The sequence below is a fragment of the Phocoena phocoena genome, chromosome 12 (genome assembly GCF_963924675.1).
Source record: "Phocoena phocoena chromosome 12, mPhoPho1.1, whole genome shotgun sequence".
Taxonomy (NCBI): Eukaryota; Metazoa; Chordata; class Mammalia; order Artiodactyla; family Phocoenidae; genus Phocoena; species Phocoena phocoena.
In genome coordinates this window covers 13,738,395-13,759,279 of record NC_089230.1, presented here as the reverse complement: position 1 = coordinate 13,759,279, position 20,885 = coordinate 13,738,395, and the positions used below count along the sequence as shown (strand labels likewise).

The 20,885-nt window shown below is 39.9% G+C and overlaps 1 protein-coding gene across 1 annotated transcript in view; it reads right to left on the bottom strand.

Moving 5' to 3' along the window:
* Window positions 1-11,088: 11,088 nt before the first annotated feature.
* The window catches only part of LOC136131819 (nesprin-1-like), a 50,236-nt gene continuing 40,439 nt past the window's right edge, over window positions 11,089-20,885 (bottom strand). Inside the window, exons 23-31 of the mRNA XM_065888614.1 lie at window positions 20,138-20,475; window positions 19,806-19,950; window positions 18,692-18,910; window positions 17,501-17,760; window positions 15,741-15,906; window positions 15,249-15,404; window positions 12,776-12,928; window positions 11,985-12,167; window positions 11,089-11,244 (exon numbers count right to left, since the gene is read on the bottom strand). Coding sequence (XP_065744686.1) covers window positions 11,089-11,244; window positions 11,985-12,167; window positions 12,776-12,928; window positions 15,249-15,404; window positions 15,741-15,906; window positions 17,501-17,760; window positions 18,692-18,910; window positions 19,806-19,950; window positions 20,138-20,475 — 1,776 coding nt within the window. The remainder of the gene's footprint in view (window positions 11,245-11,984; window positions 12,168-12,775; window positions 12,929-15,248; window positions 15,405-15,740; window positions 15,907-17,500; window positions 17,761-18,691; window positions 18,911-19,805; window positions 19,951-20,137; window positions 20,476-20,885) is intronic.

Genomic DNA, 20,885 nt, shown 5'->3' with positions numbered 1-20,885 from the left:
ATTCTCAACAGCACATAGCTCTTAAAAAATCTAATATATTAAAATCCTAAAAGAATAATCTAAAATGGTAACTCTAAAATGTTAAATTTATACTTTCTTGCTTAAAAGATGCATACATAAGTTAAAAATTGAAGATTTAAACATTCATTCTTTTTTATTACATTCATGTAAAACATTAACCCTAAAAGTACAAAACCACTATTTTTATCTATCCCTTTTATTTGGCTCCTTCACCTGAAAAGCTGTCATTTAGCATTTGTACGGAACACATTTTGTGAGGTTTTTTTTTGTGTGTGTGTGGTACGCGGGCCTCTCACTCTTGTGGCCTCTCCCGTTGTGGAGCACAGGCTCCGGACGCACAGGCTCAGCGGCCTTGGCTCACGGGTCCAGCCGCTCCACGGCATGTGGGATCTTCCCGGACCGGGGCATGAACCCGTGTCCCCTGCATCGGCAGGCAGACTCCCAACCACTGCACCACCAGGGAAGCCCTTTGTAAGTCTTTAAAATGATAATGTGTGTATACACACTCAAACTAGAGCTTTGAACCTGAAGTTCAGAAACAAACAAAATGACAAGAGCAAAATGATACATGCATGTATATGTACATGTGTATGTGTATATGTACACACATACCATTTTGCTATTGTTGTCATTTTGTTTCTCCCCTCCCAACCAAAGCTGACTGGGTGGGTGGAAGGGAAAGCAGTCCAGCAGAACTCAGCCAGCATCCTGTCTTCTTTCTAGTACAGAAGTACAGGAATTTTTTAAGCAAGGATTTAAAAAGTAGAAATCATGGGTTCCCCTGGTGGCGCAGTGGTTGAGAGTCCGCCTGCTAACGCAGGGGACACGGGTTCGTGCCCAGGTCCGGGAAGATCCCACATGCCGCGGAGCGGCTGGGCCCGTGAGCCATGGCCGCTGGGCCTATGCGTCCGGAGCCTGTGTTCCGCAATGGGAGAGGCCACAACAGTGAGAGGCCCGCGTACCACATTAAAAAAAAAGAAAAAGTAGAAATCATCAGTTCTTTACTTTTCACTGTTACAGATACTTATTTAGTTAAACCTAATAGGATTTTTATAATTGTGATTAAATAGCTATTTACCACATCTGGTCTAGTGCCTAACACATGAGTACTCTATAATATTTGGTAAACGTGTACACAGGGAAGTCATCTACCAGCGCACCGGACTCCTTGAATTCGATGTTTTCATAGGACAAATCACTAAGCCTCCTTACCATGGCTTGCCCTATCTGGTAGATTTGAAGACTCTGTGTGAAGTGGAGTTAGTCTTAGGCCTCCCATCCTTTGTGCCTACGTGGATGGTCACGGCCCCTACTGCAGTACCCTGCCCAGCACGCTGACAGCAAACGCCCATTTCCTAAATCGATGTTCTCAAGTTATTGTATATAAAACTCATCTAGGGGACTTCCCTGGCAGTCCAGTGGTTAAGACTTCGTGCTTCCAATGCAGGGGACGCAGGTTCAATCCCTGGTCGGGGAACTAAGATCCCACATGTTGCTCGGCATAGCCAAAAACATTTAAAAATAAATAAAACACTAGTAGCAATATTTTAAAAAAAACAACTCATCTGAGTTGTTTGTTAGAAATGCAATACTGGTCTAGGCTTCAAAAGTTTTCGATTTACTAGGCTTATGAGAATCTGCATTTCATGGTTAGTTCATGTGATTCCCTTGGAGAAACATCTCTAGAGAACTTTCTTCTGTAAGAATAAACCTGCCTATATCCCATGAACTTTGTGGCTTAGTGGTCAAATCTGCTAAATCAAAATGGAGCACTAAGGGGGTTAATGTGTTCCCCAGTCTCAGGAAGCATACATATTTTTAGTTTTTACTGAGTATTTCTGAAAATGATTACAAAGGATGAGTGTACAGGTGGGAATTTCAGGTACAGGAGCAGGCCTTCTGCGTCATGTGGAAAGCGAAGAGCTCTGAGTATTCTATCATTTAAAAGCGACAGGATAAGGTTTTTTCAAATTAAATGCAACATTTGAAAAATTACAAGAAAAAAATGCAAATTCCTTAGAAATGAACAATGAGTTTAAGTTATCCATATGGAAACTAGCCTCACCTCAAAATTAAATTCCATTAAAAGCAGACAGAAAATACAGGAAAAAACATTCTTCCAAAATTCTATGTTATGAATCAGGCTTTCCCCATGCAACACTTTCCTTCCTGTGTTTGTTTTACACATACAATGAGCCTCACACAGGACTACTTCATTTTAAATATGAAAATGGAGGGCTTCCCTGGTGGCGCAGTGGTTGAGAGTCTGCCTGCCGATGCAGGGGACACGGGTTCGTGCCCCCATCCGGGAAGATCCCACATGCCGCGGAGCGGCTGGGCCCGTGAGCCGTGGCCGCTGAGCCCGCGCGTCCGGAGCCTGTGCTCCGCAACGGGAGAGGCCACAACAGTGAGAGGCCCGTGTACCGCAAAAAAAAAAAAAGAAAAAAAAAGAAAATGGAATCTAAATCACATGACGAAACTAACACATCTACACTAATGTTTAGAAATGGGAGGAGAAAATGTGACGAAATGAACAGATCACTGGACAGCAGCCAGAGGACAGTCTACGGCTGAGTCTGCTGAGAGCCGGCTCTGTAACGATCTTGGGCAAGTCGTTTATTCTCCTGGACCATCATTCTTTTCTTTTATGTGTGATCTTAGTTCCCTGTCCAGGGATCGAACCCATGCCCCCTGCAGTGGAACCTCGGAGTCTTAACCATTGAACCACCAGGGAAGTCCCCAAAGGTAGTAGATTAGAATCTGGTTTCTATCAGTTACTAGATCTGGAAGATCTGGAGGTCATTCTAAAAAGTCCGTTTTTGTTTTCTCATCGGTAACATGGAGATGATACACAAAAATTCTTACCTCACAGGGCTGTTGTAAAAGATACTCTAAAAACTTTGTGAATTGTTTTAAAAAACATAAAACAAACAAAAAAGCAACCACAGCAGCAATGATAATTATTGTTATTCCAGATAGATTTTTAAAAACATATTTTCTGCGCTGTGACTGAAAAGTTGTTACAACAAAATTCTGGGTCTTACAAAATGGGATTAAAAGTAGTTTCAAAATACATTTGTATTATACAGTCTAATGTATGACATATAAACAGTGTTTCAAATAGTTGCGAAACATCTTTTCATTTAACTGCTTTAGTGGCAGAAGAGAAATGAATAGTTAACACAGATGATTATCTAAGGTGTAGAAGTAAATGTAGGTGGGGTATTTATTTACATTACTTGTAAAGCATATGCAAATGTTAAGTGCTGGATGCACTCACTGGCTGTGACAAGAAACTAGAGAACTGCATTTGGAAAGGGGGGAAGTAAGATTTCCCAACCTTACACCTGACACTAACACAACATTGTTAATCAACTATGCTCCAATATAAAATAAAAATTAAAAAAAAAAGCAACAGTTGAATCTTTTGGGAATCTTACTATGCTATTTGGTTTGGAAAAACTGTTGTTCTTATGACAACGAAGTTAAAATAGAGCAGACGGAAGGAAAAACTGAATGTCTGTCCTTGGCACAGAGAAATAAGACACACCCCGCCCCACCCCCCAGTCACCTTCCAAAATTCATGATGCTGGGAGCCAGCCCCCAAGGAAAGAGTAAATGTGATCTATATAGGGTTTGACGGGTCAGGAGAGGAAATTCACTGCTAACTGTCAAGGAGCTGGAACACTCAAGCTCCTTGTATGATCTCTGAGGCCAGGTCTGCACAAGGGGTGTCCAAGTCCTAAGGTCATAATGATTCCAAAGGTACAAAGAAGGAGGTGCATTTGAAAATGGGGAAGATGCTAACAGGCATCATCTGGAAACCCACAAAACAAACAACATGAGTCATTCTCTGATTCTGGTAAAAGCAGGTGAAGTGACCTATATGTGAAAGAGCAAATGATTTTCTTTTTAACAGGAAATACCCCTTCTTTTAAAACAGGACCATCAAAGCAGCAAGGCTTTGAGCACTGTTCTTCCTTGCAGTTTGGAAAGACAGGGAGTACAGTGTGTTTTGGTGTATGAACTGTGAGAATTCTGCAGGAGGCAGTCGGTGGGTCGTGCTGGAGATATGTCATGAATGCCGGGTCAAGAGGTTCTGGAATCAAGGGGAAGACTCATGCTACTGGGTCTTGGAAAGTATCAGCAAAAATAGCCCTCAAAATGTAAAGAGAGTCAAAGAGGCTCTCTGAGAACCCAACACATTATGCTCTGGACAGGGAAGACCTCTCTCTTTCGTCCGCTGGAAACCAATCACATAGCCTCACCAAGCCAGTGTCCTGCCCTTGAACTCGGCTCGTCATACCTCGTGCCGGGAAATCTGGGCTTGCAGCTCCTGGATGTCGCTGGTGGCCACAGGCTTGTCCTCAATCTCTCTGTGAGCTCCTTCTATGAGCTCCTGGAGGTGCTGCATTTCTTGCTCGTATTGTTCATACTGCACCACAGCCTCCTTTGAAAGGAAAGAAAAAAGACAATTATCTGTCTACGTCAATAACTGTGTAAGTGCTTCTGTGCTGCTATGCGCCAAACTCTGGTGCTAACTCCTATTTACCCATGTGTCAAGGGAACAAAGAAATGATGGGGAAAATTCCTAGATGATATTTCAGAGCCTTCTCTCTAAAACATTTTGGCAAGATTACTGATGGTCTGAAAATAGTTAAGTGGCTAGATCCTCTTTCTCCTCCGTATTGTCCTGAAGACGGCAATGTCATGGTCTAGAACATGGTAGAAAGCAGTACGAAAAGCATGATTACTTCATTTTTCCATCAAAGAAATACTAAATATATATGTACGGCACTCAGCTAAGTGCTGGAATAGGGGATATAAAAATGAATGAAGCATGGGGGGGCTTCCCTGGTGGCGCAGTGGTTGAGAATCTGCCTGCCGATGCAGGGGACATGGGTTCGTGCCCTGGTCCGAGAAGATCCCACGTGCCGCGGAGCGGCTGGGCCCGTGAGCCACGGCCGCTGAGCCTGTGCGTCCGGAGCCTGTGCTCCACAACGGGAGAGGCCACAACAGTGAGAGGCCCACGTACCGCAAAAAAAAAAAAAAAAAGAATGAAGCATGACTTCTATCCTCAGGTTTTTACTGTCTAAAAAATTACAAGATAATGCAAGTAGAGTTGACCAAATAGACCATTAGTGGTTTAATGAGAAGACATGTATACAATTTTTGGATAAAGTAGGTGAAATATTAGTTGAAGGTAGATAAGAGATAAATAGTGTCATTTCTTCCTAGTAAATAATTGTTCTCTTATTAGGGGAAGAGGCTAAGAGTTATAGTTGGATGTACTTCTCAGGCAATAAAATGTATCAATAAGCTGAAATATAAAAAAAGAAAAAAAATTCTGTAATATACCTTAGCAGTAAAGTCTTAGTACAAAGTTCTAGATGATTTTCAGATGAATAATGAGATAAAAATCTATGATTGAATATAAAAATTAACCTTCATAAGTTGTTCCTTATAAAAAAAATAATTGCTAAAAGGTAGTTTTCACCAAAGGATATTTTTAATAGAGCTTTCCCCAGGCTTTTGTGGGTGATCCAAATGATAGCATCTCATGTCCTTATTTTATATAACCACAACAAGCTGTCTGAGTTAACACTCTGGATGTGTTTTGATGGCTGAGCCCACGCAAATGCTAAGAAAAGCAGCCCATGACTCATCTGGTGCTGCTCTGCGGGTGGCGTGGGGACCGCCTGCAGACGCCGGCTGGCCCCGCTGCACGTGCCTGCATGATGTTGCACTGCTGGATGGCTGTGTGCTGGAGCCGGCTGGCCCCCTCCTGCAGGCGCAGAGCTGCGTGGCACAGCGGCAAGCTGGTGACGACGTCCTCGGGGATCCGGAGCGCGCTCTGGCTCATCTGCACGGCGTGGACTTTTGGCTTGAGCGACTCCATCGCAGAGAGCAAATGCTGCAGGTGCCAGTTCATATTTTATATTTTTTAAAATTTTATACCTTATACAAATTTGATAATTTATTTACATAAAATATATGTATACATAAAATATACGTTTTCCATTTAAGATGTATATTCTGAAATATTTTATGTTTTACTGGCTTATTTCATAAGCAAGAGGCATTTACTAAATTACAGCTCTGTCCCAAGTTATAAAAATTTTCCCAGGTATTTTTTTAAATCATGCATACAGCGCTCAGACTAAAACAGAGCTTAGAAATTACTTTTCCTAACGATCCTTTCTTTTTCAAAAATATAGCTCCCTACCCATTTCCCCTGAATTATTTTTGCTTGCCTGCCGGTGAGAGAGTTGCTCCTTGAGACTAAGACGTCCAACTTCTGGAGAAGTCAGTGCTGTCTGGGCTTGCTCCAAAGCAATTTGTAAGTTTCTGAGCTCTGTTTCAAATTTTTTCATATCCTGCAGAGTAAGAGCGATGTTAACGTCGATGTATAAGCACTTGAAGTCCGAAGTCATAGGTGGAGAACAGCATCATGTAACCAGGCAGGACCCTATAGGGCCTTCTGGGGCAGACCCCCTCCCCAGTACCCTCTGCTTGAGCTCCTCTCTGAAGTACCCAGATAACAGTATCTCATGCACATTTCCTGAGCTGTATAAAGGAGCTGAAAAGCCCCCACCAGATGGAAGATGTTAATTACTTGACGACCATGAGCTCACAGCCCCAGGCCTCCTGGACCTTAAGGACTGATACTGTTAAGCTCTGTGACATCTCCCTGTTACCTCAGCCAGTCAGAGAACTGTCCACAAGCTGATCACGTATGCTGTGAAGCCCCTCTCCCTCTCCCGGACTTTAAAAATGCTTTGCCGAAACCCTGCAACGGGTTTGGGGTTTTGTGGGGCATGAGCCACCCGTCTCCTTGCATGGCCCAAATCTTTCTCTGCTCCAAACTCCGACGTTTAGGTGTTGTTTGGCGTCACTGTGAGTCAGACACACAGCCATAACCATCACAGTCAAGAGGCTCATCAGAGGTAAGCACTCTCCGTTTGATATACAACCACGATTGTTTTTTTAATGATAGACTTTTCCATTTAAATTGCTTTTTTTTTTAAGAAAACATTTTATGTTTTACCTTGGCAGCATCGTGGAGATTCTGCAAATGAATTCTGATCCTCTGCCGCAGCCCCTCAGTCTCCCGTCCCAGGTCTGCTACTTGCTGAGACATTTTTTCCGTATGGTACACGCTACTGAGGTACTGTAATTTCCCAGTCATCGCTTCCAGATTGTTGTAAATCTCTTCAGATTCTTCTAGCATGGTCTAGAGTGAATTATCAATGTTCATGACATTGACAGGTAGGCAGAGAGGTATGGGTAATCAATACGGTGTGGTTTAAAGACCATCAGACTGGGGAGGGAGTAAGGTGACGTAATTCACATTTTCCACGCACAGGTCGTGTGCCTTACTGTGTTTAACCTTCACAGCCCTGTGCCTGCTCCCCACTTCCTGTTACCCCCTTTTCAAAAAGAAATCAAATTTCAGGAGCTGTAAACAATTTGTTGAGGCCACCTGTGCTGGACCATAAGGCTACTGCTACAACTGCCACCCTAAGTGGCTCCCTGGTAAGGGTCAGGACGCGAGTACTGCCAGCAGTGGTGATGCTCTGACGCACTGGGTATCTTCATCAGGTCACTGGCCCCCCTTTTCTCATATTCAAACTAAAGCGATGCTTTTCAGGTCTCATATTCTGTATCTAAGACCCAAGCATATATGGATCTAAGAAATGAAAATAAGACAAGAGCATCACAAACACTTGCTTTAAGTGAGACAAAGGGGTAGAGACAACTTGGCATAAAACAAAGCCCTTGTCATTCAAGATAGTATCATCTCTGGGGACTAATAACAACATCAATAGAATAAGAAGCATGTAACGTGCATTTTATAAGCAGAGTGAAAGAAGAAAGGGTTAAGGATGCCAGAAATGAGATGTGCTGCTGCTTGCAGGAGGGTTGAGACAAGGCTTCCTGGGAGAGTAACATTTGAGCTGAGTCAGAAGAATGTTTGTATTGACAGATGGGGAGGAAAAGGAAAGACGTTTTATGCTGAGGGGACAGAATAATAAGCAAAGGCACATAGGTGAGTGAGCACAAAACGTGCAGTTCCTGGGGTGTGTGATGTGTAAAGAGGCGAAATGGGAGATGGGACATTACTCTTAGGCAATAGACTCTTATTTTAAAAAATAAAGTACATCTTTTTTCTCACAATAAATGTCAAATACATATATTATATAACATATTATATATTATATAACATATTATATATTATATATATTATAAAGCTTAGAAAATATTGAAAAATAAAGAAGATAAAATAGTCCATAATCCCATATCCCAGAGATAACTTTAAGCAATAACTGCTGTTCAGTTTGGGTATAATTTTAGGTAATTGAGATCATAACATACCTACAATTTTCCATCTTTCTCACCTGATATTAGAACACATGAATTTTCTCTCGCTGTGTTGTTTTTGGATAAAGTCAGGCACGGGAGAACTCCCCAGAATGGTGTGTGACAGGCTGAGTTTCCTCCTGAATGTCTGTGTGAGGTCACCACCAATACCTGACATCTGTCCTCCTGTGTCCCTCAACACACTCAACCCACTGAACTGCCCAAGTCAAAAACACCTGGGGGGCTTCCCTGGTGGCGCAGTGGTTAAGAGTCCGCCTGCCGATGCAGGGGAAACGGGTTCGTGCCCCGGTCCGGGAAGATCCCACATGCCGCGGAGCGGCTGGGCCTGTGAGCCATGGCCGCTGAGCCTGCGCGTCTGGAGCCTGTGCTCCACAACGGGAGAGGCCACAATGGTGAGAGGCCCATGTACCGCAAAAAAAAAAAAAAAAAAACAACACCTGGGAACCATGCTTGGATCCTCCCTCTGTTTCAGCCATACCCAACAGCCTCCAAGTCCAGAGTTCTTGCTGGGTAATACCCCTTGATTTTTGTCCTCTCTCAGCCTCCAAAGAGAGGCCTTGTCATTGTCTGCTGGAATACTGAAACCACCTTCTGGCTGTCACACCTTCATCTATCTGTTTTCCACAGGCTTCTAAGTCATCTTTCTTAAACTGTAAGTCTGAGCTTGTCACTTGCCTGCAGAACATCTGTCCAAGGCTTAGAGTGACTTCAGGAAAAGAGGCCAAGTTCTTAACAGGCTTCCATGATCTGTCTTTGTCTTCTCCCTCTTTCCAGCTCTCTGCAGACCTCCTCGCCAGCACACCAGCTAGAGCACCCCTCACTCCTACTGTCGGGATTTCAACATGCGGTTTTGCCTAAAACTCCACGACAAGTAGGCTGCGTGTCTTTCAGGATTCAGCTCAGAATCACCTTTTCCTTCCTTAATCTTCTCAAATCCTGGGCAGTCTGGGTTGGGTACCCTCCCATGAGTTCCTTCAGCATCTTGGGCTCTCAATCCCTGCACTTATCACACTGTATTGTAATTGTCTACATCTGCCTTTCTAACTCCTTTCTCCCTTTAATTATCAACTCCCTGGGGCAGAGGCAGGGAATATCCTTTGTGTTTCAAATGCCTAACAAAATTCCTAGCTTTGGAAAGCACTCTATAAATGATTATTGAATACATAAATGAATGAGAGCTGGAGCTATTTTAAAAAAAACAAAAACAAAACAAAAAACTACCTTCTTGGTCATTTTAAAGACTACATTATAGTTTATGAAATCCAAAAATTTACTCAGAAAACTCTGACATTTAAGTTTTCTTTAAAATTCCAGTATAGTCATTAATACTCATATAAAATATTTCCTACATTTCGGATTACAGAGTAGTAATGTTCTGTTGATCATGATACATTTTCCTATTGTTTTTCAAAGAGATTTAACCAAGTTACCAGCAGTTACCAGCAGTGTTTGATAGCTCTCACTTCTTTAAATATGAACTTTTAAAAATACTGTTAACTTGATAATTAAAATGCCCTCTCTCTTTTAAATTTGCATTTCTAGATTTCTAATGAATATTTTTTCATTGTTTACAACCAATTGTAACTTAATTCTTGACTGTTAATGTATAATGCATAACGTCAGGCAGGACAACTCTGTAGTTGTTTAAGAAAGATTTCTTGGGAGGAGTGTGCAGGATTGATTAGAGAAGAAAGATAAATACAGGGAAACCAATTAGGAACCTGTTAAAGCATTCCAAGAAGGAGAAAATGAGGCTTTGATCTAGAACCCTGTCAACTGGAATTGGAAAAGGGGATGCATTTAAAAGACATGAATATACATAAATCGGAATAAAAGAGAGAAAATCTAAAATACTTGAGGATACTCATGTAACTTAAATAAAGACCATTTTGTATTTGATTGCAAGATAACTGGCTATTAGATATCTGTATCTAATTCAAGCCTAAATTATAAAGGGATGAAATAATTTCCTGGATGATATGGTCGAGAGAAAACTTCAGAGGAAATGAAGTAATGCGGCCCCCATGTGGTGTGGACTCATTCCCAGCTGACCCCTACTTCCTGCGGGAGGTCAGCCCACTGTGACCAGGCAGAAGGGCTGGAAGGAAGAGGCATGAGATTGAGGCTCTGACTGAGGACCCATGTGCCAGGGACTGTGCTTGATGATGGCACAGATGTTAAACCATCTGATCTTCATGATAACCCTGCAGTATGAATATCATTTACATCTCCATCTTACTGATAAGATTGAAATCTGAGAGGCAAAGCAGTTTCCTCCAAATTATGCAGCTCTAAATGTCAGAACTTGGTTTCCCCATCAGTCTGAGTCTGGAGGCTATAATCTTTCCACCTGTCCCTACAGCTCTTCCTGGGGAAGAATTTCCCACCATATTCCTGCATACAATTATTTCAAAGAAGCTGCAAAAAAGAGAGTCCTATCTGGATGATTATTTTTGGTCTTGGGAAATGGAAAGTCTAGGGGAGACAGGAGGATATTTATTTATATATATGGTCTTATGAAATCTCATGGGTAGCTACTTTCTTTCAATCCCCTGGACAAGTTGTTAGGGCTACTTTACCTTTCTTTTTTCCTGGCACCTGAAATAATTTTTCATCATGGTCCTCTAAATTTTCTGTCAGCCTAGCCAGTTAAATCAAAGCACTCTCTTAGTTACTCTTTGAAAACTATTTTCCCAAAGTTACCTGATGTGAAATGTATTGTTCCCGAAGTTGGCTTGCAGAATTCCATGCAATCTTTCCATGTACTGAGACTTTAGCTTTCTCAATCCACTTCAGAATTGTCTCCAGCATTTCATTGTATTCTTCTAAATGGGATGCTGCCTGAAAAATCATTAACATTCAGGTAACAAATGTAAACTCTGCTTCGTGAGCTAGAAATCAGTCTTCGGTCTCTCTTTGGATACAATAATCCTAGGAATTGATCATTATGATATCTGTGATATCTAAAGGTATCATGAAAAATTATTTCCTTATTGAACATCTATTAAGGACTTCCCAGTGACTTTAGGATAAAGTCCAAGTTCTTACTATGCTTGAATAATCTTTTAAAAAAAGTCTCCATTCTTATCTCTTATTCCTCTACCTAGCTCTTCTCTCTCCCTCCTTTCCTACTCTACCCTCACTGAATAAGGAGGTGGTAGGTGGGGATTATAGGTTTCAATATTATAATTTATTGGTTGCAAATTCTGATTTAACTCATCCCTGATTGCAGAAAGAAACATAATCAATTTGCAAAAGTTCAGTCTATGCTCAACAATTATGATGATGTGTGACCTGAACCAATTAAGTAAAGGCAAACATACATATATATACATATTTACTTATTTATAAAAAGTCCATTTATAGGAACACTTTTGTCAATAAATTTATAATATGGTTTGATATAAAATAAAGTCAGGTTTACATGTCAATCTTAGGAATACAGGCATGGTATGAAATAAGCTACACTTAACTTACTCTCATCACTGTCCATATTATCTTTTCACTTATTTTTAAAAGCAGAAAATAGAAAATTGAATTTTGGCTTTAGAGAATGTTGATTACCGGCTGGGAAAACATACCTGGCTGAGCTTAGAGAGCCGGTTATCGGCCTGTCTAATGGCCTGCTGGTGAAGTTCAGTCAGTTTTCCAATCTTCTTGGCCAGTGGTTTACCCAGTTGGCCATTCTGTTCCGAGAATTTTTGTACTGCTTCACCTAGGTCCATTAATTTTAAGTTACAGACATCTAATTCCTTTCCTAGCACCTGGATGGTCATCAAAAGGAAAGAACGTTAGACTATAGATAATAAATTTCTCCAGACTTTCCAGAATCAGAAGGATTATATTTTAAATGATTTTTGTAAAAGCCAAATATATAAGAATAATTCAGCTATGATCGGTTCGTTTCTGCTTCTTCAGTTGAGAAGGCAGAACAGGATGTTTCGTAACCCTGGTGTTTATTTCCTACGAGGCTGAGAGAGCTAAAATTTTCCTTCTGTCCCCCAAAAAGGATTAGTCACTTTACTCATTGGCAAACTGAGAACAGGGATTTAACTACCAAGAACATCCTTCATTTTGAAATTTATATACTTGTAATCCTAAACCATCATTTAGTCCTTTGACACTACATATGCATGTATATTTATGAATACAGTTTAACTGTGATAACAAATTATACGATATAAGTAGCTCTATATTATTGTATTTACAAAATTTCTTTACTGCCTGCCTTTACTCTCTGGTTTTCATGAAGCCTGCTAATCAAGGAAGCTTTTTTTTTTTTTTTTTTCTGTATCTTCAAAATAAACTAATGCACTCAAAATATTTAATTCATTCAATAGCCCCCCTTATATTTCCACTTCTCCTTCCTTACCTTTTGGTCAGTTTTAGCTTGAACTAAATTATCTGTCTTTGCTCTCAGCTTGGTTAGAATAGTTGTGAGATCTTTGGCTATCTTCTGAATTTGCTGGCTGAATTCCTGACTCATGGCCTTGCTCTGTTCAACTTCTTTTATTTTGTCCTGGATCTAAATAATCAATGAGAAAAGCAAAATCAACCATGGTAAAAATTGGATAGTTAATACTAATATATATCTCCATCTTCAGATATTGCCAAGAGGCACTTTAGGTCATCAACACTGCTTTGGCATCGAAGTACCTCAACAAGCCAGCCACGTGCAATTACAAACTCTCATGGTTTTCCCTGCAGCCTTACTTCCCGCCATTTTACGTATTAACTGCACCTCTTTCTGCTGCTATTTCAGCAAGGGAACAAGCAATGCATGTACAGCGATTCACTCATCAGATGTTTACAGGAAGCAGTGCAGATAGCTGAGTTTGAATTCTATCTTCTCCACTTACTAACTCTGTGACCCTAAACATACAAACTCTTCTCAGCCTTTTTCTTCATAAAATGGAAGACGATTCCAGATAATTGGAGGCACACAGATTTGTGTCCATGCACCTTTTCATAAGTAGCTGTTAATGATCTGTTAACTCTTTTTCTAACTTCCAATTACCTCTGTATAGTATGACAAAAAAGCACAGAACATGTCCAATGGAAAGGAAAATGAAAAATCAGTTAATATTTACAAGTTTCTAATGGCTTTGATTTGATATGATAACATTCATATTTTGCTTATAATAAAATGTTGAAGGGAAGATGGTAAAGAAATATTTTCTTTGTATAAATGAAAGGCCTTAAAAAAATCTCTTTAAGTGATGCAGATGTAATGTGTGGCATGGTGACTATAGCTAACCATATCATATGGCATACTTGAAGGTTGCTAAGAGAGTACTTCTTAAAAGTTTTCATCACAAGAAAAAAAATTGTTATAACTATGTATGGTTTTGAATGCTAACTAGATTTATTGTGCTAATCATTCCCTAATATATAAAAATAGCAAATCAAATCTCCTTAGTAGTGAGGAAACACACCATTAAAAGAGTACTTTTTCCAACTTCATTATTTTGAGTTGAGCGCTAACGTAAATGGAATGCATGTGAATAACTCTGTTACAGGGAAGTTTATCCAGAGGAGAAAACCCTGAAATTTGAACTTCTTTTTTTAAGATCTGAACTGGCCAAGTCATCCTTCCCAAAAGACCTTCCAATGTCTAAGAAGAAAAACCAAATAAGTAATACTGTAAAATATTAGTATAAAATTAATATTTTAATACTTAAAATAAAAAATAATATTTTCGTTTAGGTCAATAGTATGATGCAGTAGAATTAGACTTTGATGAAAATTTTTAAACACTTTGCATCATACACTGGAGAGTCTAAAAGGTACAGCACAGTTCCATGAATTTTATAGTTTTATAGTTTCTGCAATGCAATACTACTTTCCATTTCATGTAGTAGTTTAGAATTATCCTCCCTTTATCTTCTGTAGACCAGTGTTAACTAAACTGCTTTAGTGTCAGGCCACCAAGAAGGTCCTAAAACCCATTATGTTTCCATACAAATGCTACTGAAGCTATTTTCCCTACATGAAAGTGTATGTTCTTTACGAGGAGTTAAGATAGAAATATCCCCCTGATCTCAGTACTATGAATGGCTATGTAGCAATTTGTTAAATTAAAAAAAAAAAAAGGTTTGTTTTAAAATTTATACACATTCTGGGTTTTCCTGGTGGCGCAGTGGTTGAGACTCCCCCTGCCGATGCAGGGCACACGGGTTCGTGCCCCGGTCCGGAAGGATCCCACGTGCCGCGGAGCGGCTGGGCCCGTGAACCATGGCCGCTGAGCCTGCGCGTCTGGAGCCTGTTCTCCACAACGGGAGAGGCCACAACAGTGAGAGACCCGCGTACCGCAAAAAAAAAAAAAAAAAAAAATTATACACATTCCTTTCCTTAGTTATTTGGAAGTTAGAGTTAGACTGTAGGACTTCCTCTAGACATAATATGGGATCCTATAGCATGCATTTGGGGTAGAAACCTCATTCCTGGTTTTACCTCATTTTTTTAACTCTGATTTTCCCTTTTTTCAAATATCTTCACCTACTACATCTTGCTGAACTGAACCAACAAAAGAAGAGTGCCTGGCAGACTCTGGATACTCTATAAATACTTGTTGAATACATGAAATGTATCTTTCTCTGAGTAATTTCCTTTTGGAAGCAGATAAATTATCTTTAATGTTCGACAGTATTGTTCACATCTAATATCTTCTCATATGCTTCTTGCCTATGAATAAGACCTCTAATTTAATATTATTATTTTATACTGATCTTTTTTTTTTAACTCTGTTTCCATGAAGGCAGGATTGTGAAAATCACGAACTCTCATACACGAGTACTGAGCCTATAAAAGAGCGGAAAAGTACTCTTTCTTGACCGTAGGTTTACCTGATCATGGATAGTTCCTAGATCCAAGGCCACTTCAGCTAGCTGAAGAGAGAGTTCAGAAGGTAATATAGTATAAAGACCAAGATACTTATTCTTCTGTTCTTCAGCCATTTTCTCAATGTTCTGTCGGTGATTTGTGGCTTCTGTTAGGAGAATCTGAAGAAAAGATCAACATAAGAAATTTCTGGGAGCCTGATAAGGAAATTAATTTTTATGGGTACAGAGACAAGGCTATGTATTCCTCAAAATATGATTAAGTGTGGAATTAGAGAAATACATTTACAAAAAGCAAAATTTTCTTTAGTCTCAATAAGAAGCATGTCCACTTTATACAGAACAAAAGAAAGCCCAATGAAATAATACTAAAAGTCTTTTATAGAAAACATTTCTAAAAATTTTTAATTCAATTATTTCATTGAATATAAACAGATACATTTGATTAAAAGCAGGACAATTTTTTAACATGATGGGTCTAGGGAATGAGTTTTGTACCTTAAGTTCTTCAAGTTGAGCATCTATTCCTATTGTTGGATTCCCCAAATACTCCTTCGTTTCCTGAACCCAAGATTTTACTGAATTGATCTGGGTCTCCACCACTTCTCGCTCCTTCAGCTCCTGCCTTAACACCTTTCTGTTCTTCTTCACTTTCTCCTGTATGCTTTAGACACAATAAAGGGAGAAAGAAGATGTGGACTGAAACGAAAGGAACCCCCCCCCCAATACGTGACATCAAATTGTCAAAAACAGACATTAAAAAAGAGAAGCCACCTATCTTTTTTCCAAGTAAAGACACTTCCCCCAAACTGCCAGATGATTTTCAGTAACATTTAAGTTTACTTCAAGTATAACAGAAGAAAATACATCACGGGAAGTGAATGATTTATCCCTGGAAAATTGAGAGCTGACATACTCCCATGCCACTAAACTGTAATTCATTTTCTTGTCGAGAGTAACCTGGAGATTGTTTGATTATTTATTTCCTCTTTGAAAATCTACCCATGGTGCAGAATCATCAGCCTTTAAAAGTAATGTGTAACTGGAATATTTGTGCCTATTAGAAACTAGTCTTTAAATAAAGACTCAAACTTTGGAAATTTTATGATTAATAATGTTCAACATCCAAATTGTAAGTCTTTATTTGAATTGACATAAATTTGGTTAAAAAAATTTAAATACGTGGAGTCAGATTATCCTGAACTCATCTATAAGTGAAGGGGTGAATGTAGGATATGTATGAGTAATAGTAGTTAACACAGGAGTTAAATTACATAGTGACGTTTCCCCATGAGTGAATCAGGCTGGTTACATATCATGACATATCATTAAGATTAACTTTCAGGACGTCCCTGGTGATGCAGTGGTTAAGAATCCGCCTGCCAACGCAGGGGACTCAGGTTCAAACCCTGGTCTGGGAAGATCCCACATGACGCGGAAAAACTAAGCCCATGTGCCACAACTACTGAGCCCGTGCGCCACAGCAAGAGAAGCCCACACACCGCAACGAAGAGTGCCCCCCCTCCACAACTAGAGAAAACCTGTGTGTAGCAATGAAGACCCAACACAGCCAAAAGTAAATAAATAAATAAATAATAAATAAATAAAAGATTAACTTTCTCTAAGTTCACTATCAGTAAATGATTATTATTTACCTGGACTTTGGTATCATCCTTGCTCTAATCTATGTGTCATCCAATTTAGCCAATGAGTTATCAAGATTTATCAAAACCAAGTACTCAATAGCTCCCAACTGTTTACCTTTTAAGCTTTATGTCTCATGAATCGCCCCATCACCCAAGAGTTCCCCTGAGGTGACATGCTTCCTTCCACGCTTTCTTACTTGTCATTGCCCTGTTTACAGAGCTCTCCTCCCACCTCACTGGCTGGCTGAAGCCTGCTTAGTCTTTAGCTTAAATACCCTTCTGAAGAGAAGCCTTCCTTGACTCCTCTCCTAGTTTAGTTGCCTCTGCTTTGATTTCCCTTAGTGCCCCTCCCATGCTCCACCTAAAAGGCATCTTTAGTTGTCTACCTCTGCCGCTTGACTGTAAACTACCTGAAGGCAGAGATTGCATCTGGTTCATTACTATATTTCTAAATACGACTAGATATGTACTAGATAGCAAGGATGACGGGAACAGAGCCCCACATTTGTAAGGTGGCCTGGGCTGAGCACTCCCAGACTCTTAATACCACATTTGTCCCTTTGGGTCATGGCCAGGTTTAGAAGCAGAGAATGAGAGCAGGTGTATAATTACTTCAGGCACCGGTCCTGCATTGCCGTGATTTCCTGCACAGTGGGTGGCTCTTCTCCAGGGGACAGCTCGGCCCCATCCTGGAGCATGCTCAGTGCTTGCTGCTCCAGCATCCGTAAGCCCGACTGTTGCTGCTCCAGCTCCAGAATGAATGTGTCATGATATTCAAGAAGAGTTAGGAGTTCTGCTTTTGAGGCTTTCTCTGCTGAACTTCCCGGTAATTTATCTTGCAGCTTATTAATCATTTCAGTGGCTTTTTTAACCTGATGACAAATGTACATACTATGAAGTTCAAAGTAAATAAACTGAAAAAAAGAGGGCAATTCCCATAAATGCCAAATCTGACACTAATGCATTGGAGCACAATAAAGATGATGGTGTCAACTCTAAATCTCAGGAAACTAAAATGTGAACAATCTCCTTAACATGGAAGGAAAGACCACGCTATTATTCTGGGTTTTAAGATTTAATCCCAAAATAACATCAGGGCAGGGACTCCCCTGGCAATCCAATGGTTAAGACTCTGTGCTCCCAATGCAGGGGGCACGGGTTCGATCCCTGGTTAGGGAACTAAGATCCCACATGCTGCATGGCATGGCCAAAAATAAATAAATGAATAAAAATATAATAATAATAGGGCAATCAGACATTTCATAACATTGAAAAAGGTTTTTTTTAAAAAAATTCTTTTACTAAACAGATAAAAGAAAAACTCTTTTCAATATTTACGCTAACATGAATACGTGCCTTTGAGTCATAAAGGAAGATGTGGCTTAAAACTTGAACCCTACTTAAAAGGGAGGATATTAAATTAAACAGGATTTGGAAAATGAGTTAAATTCCTGCTTATTTCATGGCAAAGACAAAGTGTTTTGTACTTTTTCAGGGCCAGGAAAGCAAGTGTCACTAAGAGCCTCACAAATGGGGCAAAATGGTCTTGTCCCCCTTTCAAGTGTGATTACTTGGCTTATTTCCTATTAAAATAACTGGACCCAGACTTGGGACTAAATTACACATTGCATATGTATTTTATTTCATATTTTGGTTTTCCCATCAATGTAAATAGAGATTTTTTTAAAAAGGCTTTTTACTTTCGTAAGGCCGATTTGAAAAAAGGAGCAAAATACCACTTTTCAAAATACATTCTCATCAGCAAGGAAACAATACTTTAAGCCCATCAGTAATGGAGATTACCTTATTGTTAAAGCTCTTCCACTCATCCACTGCATCTTCCAGGATCTTCTCCTGGTCCTGGGCCACAGCACGGAGCCGGTTCCAACGCTGCCAGACAGCCGTCATCGACCTGCTCATGGTTGCTTTGCTGGCGCCATTTCCGGTTCTTTCCAGTTCTGAAGCTTTACCCTCTAAGGCCACAATTTTCTCATGAAAAGAGTTAACTACTGACACTAAAGCCTGGGTGGGTAGAGGAACAGAGGTTGAGGGGAGAGATGGTTTTTTTTCAAAAGCTCTATGGATTTTGGTAAAGCCTAAAATTATCCGCAAAAGGAAATGTTCCTACATGTTTATTTTCCTCTGGTAATTCTTACTTTTACATCTAACTTGTAATTGAGTTAGGCTTGGCTTTTTTTAAAGAGGTAAGGCGAATACTTATTTATTACAAACAAACTTTTACATGCTGCTTGAGATGACATTCTCCCATTTTTAAAAACTAGCAAAAATATAAGTGAATGGAATTTGATATTTAAGTATGTCACATTCTACCTTATATTGCTGTGATATGAGTGAGACTCAGCTATTAATTTCTGAGTTTTAATTGAATTAATCTAAGTTACACCAGAAAGCATTTACTGAAATCTATTGTATCACATCTTACCAGAAGCAAATTGCTCTGAATGTGTCTTTTTAAACCTAGCTATGCATTTCTAACGGGGATCCTAAAAAGATGACAACATTTAATTAAGTTAAAACTGCTAAGAAATGTGGTTAAATGTATCCTTTTTGGGTTTAAAAAGCCCAGGTGGAAATGAAGATTTATTGACTTGTTTCTGGAACTATCATATTGCAAAGACCCATTACAGTTACAATGAAAGAATATTAAAAAAAAACCAACAGGGCTTCCCTGGTGGCGCAGTGGTTGAGGGTCCGCCTGCCGATGCAGGGGACACGGGTTCGTGCCCCGGTCTGGGAGGATCCCACATGCCGCGGAGCGGCTGGGCCCGTGAGCCATGGCCGCTGAGCCTGCGCGTCCGGAGCCTGTCCTCCGCAACGGGAGAGGCCACAACAGTGAGAGGCCCGCGTAACGCATAAAAAAAAAAAAAAAAAAAAAAAAAAAACCAACCAAACTAACCTTGTGTTCTGACAATTTTTCTTCTGCTTCATGACTGGAAGAAGTCTTCAGTAAAGAAAACCCAGACAATTTCTTCTCTGCATCATTCATCAATTCAATGACTTCTTCCCTTGCCTTCTGGTAATCCTGCCACTGAGTTGCACATCTTGAAAAAATCCAACACACGTCAATAAGCAACTTAAAATCACACACCTCGGTGCAGAGCTCTGATGGCAATATGTCTAGTGAGACTTGAGAAGAGAATGAACGATAATGTATGTCATTAATATATTCCTATTCTCCATGTGAAAATCCATTTCACTAGAATATAAAGAACCAAACAAATCCAATACCTCTGCAAGAGATCTAATTGGATGTGTGACTCCTGTATTGTTCCCTGGCTTTTCTCTTCCAGGGAGGCCATTTTCTGTGCTAAGTCCTCTTTTCCACTTGGCTTGATGAGTGGGTCCAGGTTGGCTACTAGGCCTTGGAGCTCCTCCAGATTGCTGTGGAACTGATCCTCTGTACTAAAAAATTCCATGTGGTTTTTGAGACTTTCCTCTGCACTCTCCACATCTAGGCCGTTGCCTGTCAGCTGTAATATTTCGTGAGCATCGTCAAGCCAGTCATTAGCTGCTTGAAACACTTGATAGTACCTTTGACACTGACTATACATCTGAGTCAAGGTAGCCTGAAAAACAGCAATTGCAAACATAATCAACTCTCTTTTGCAATGTGTTTGCCAAAAATAATTTATGCTTTCCATTTCTTTTCCAGTCTTCAGTCACATGGATGTATGTGTATAAATGAATTGATAAGCTGGTAAATTTTTTTTGGTGCAATCCGTTATTATCCTTTACTTTCCCTTCTGTTCTTCTTGTTATAATTTTATTATTGCAGTTAAAATAAATAAACAAGGTCACAGATGGAATAGAAATTTATGATGGTTCTGAAATGTCCTCTCTTTAAAGGAAAAATGTAATGCTTACTAATATGTGGCAGAATGAATATTCACCAAAGTGAAATAATGACTCATTTAGGTAGGAGTATAATAATACCAGTAGGAATGTAAACTGCTATAGCCACTGTGGAACACAGCAT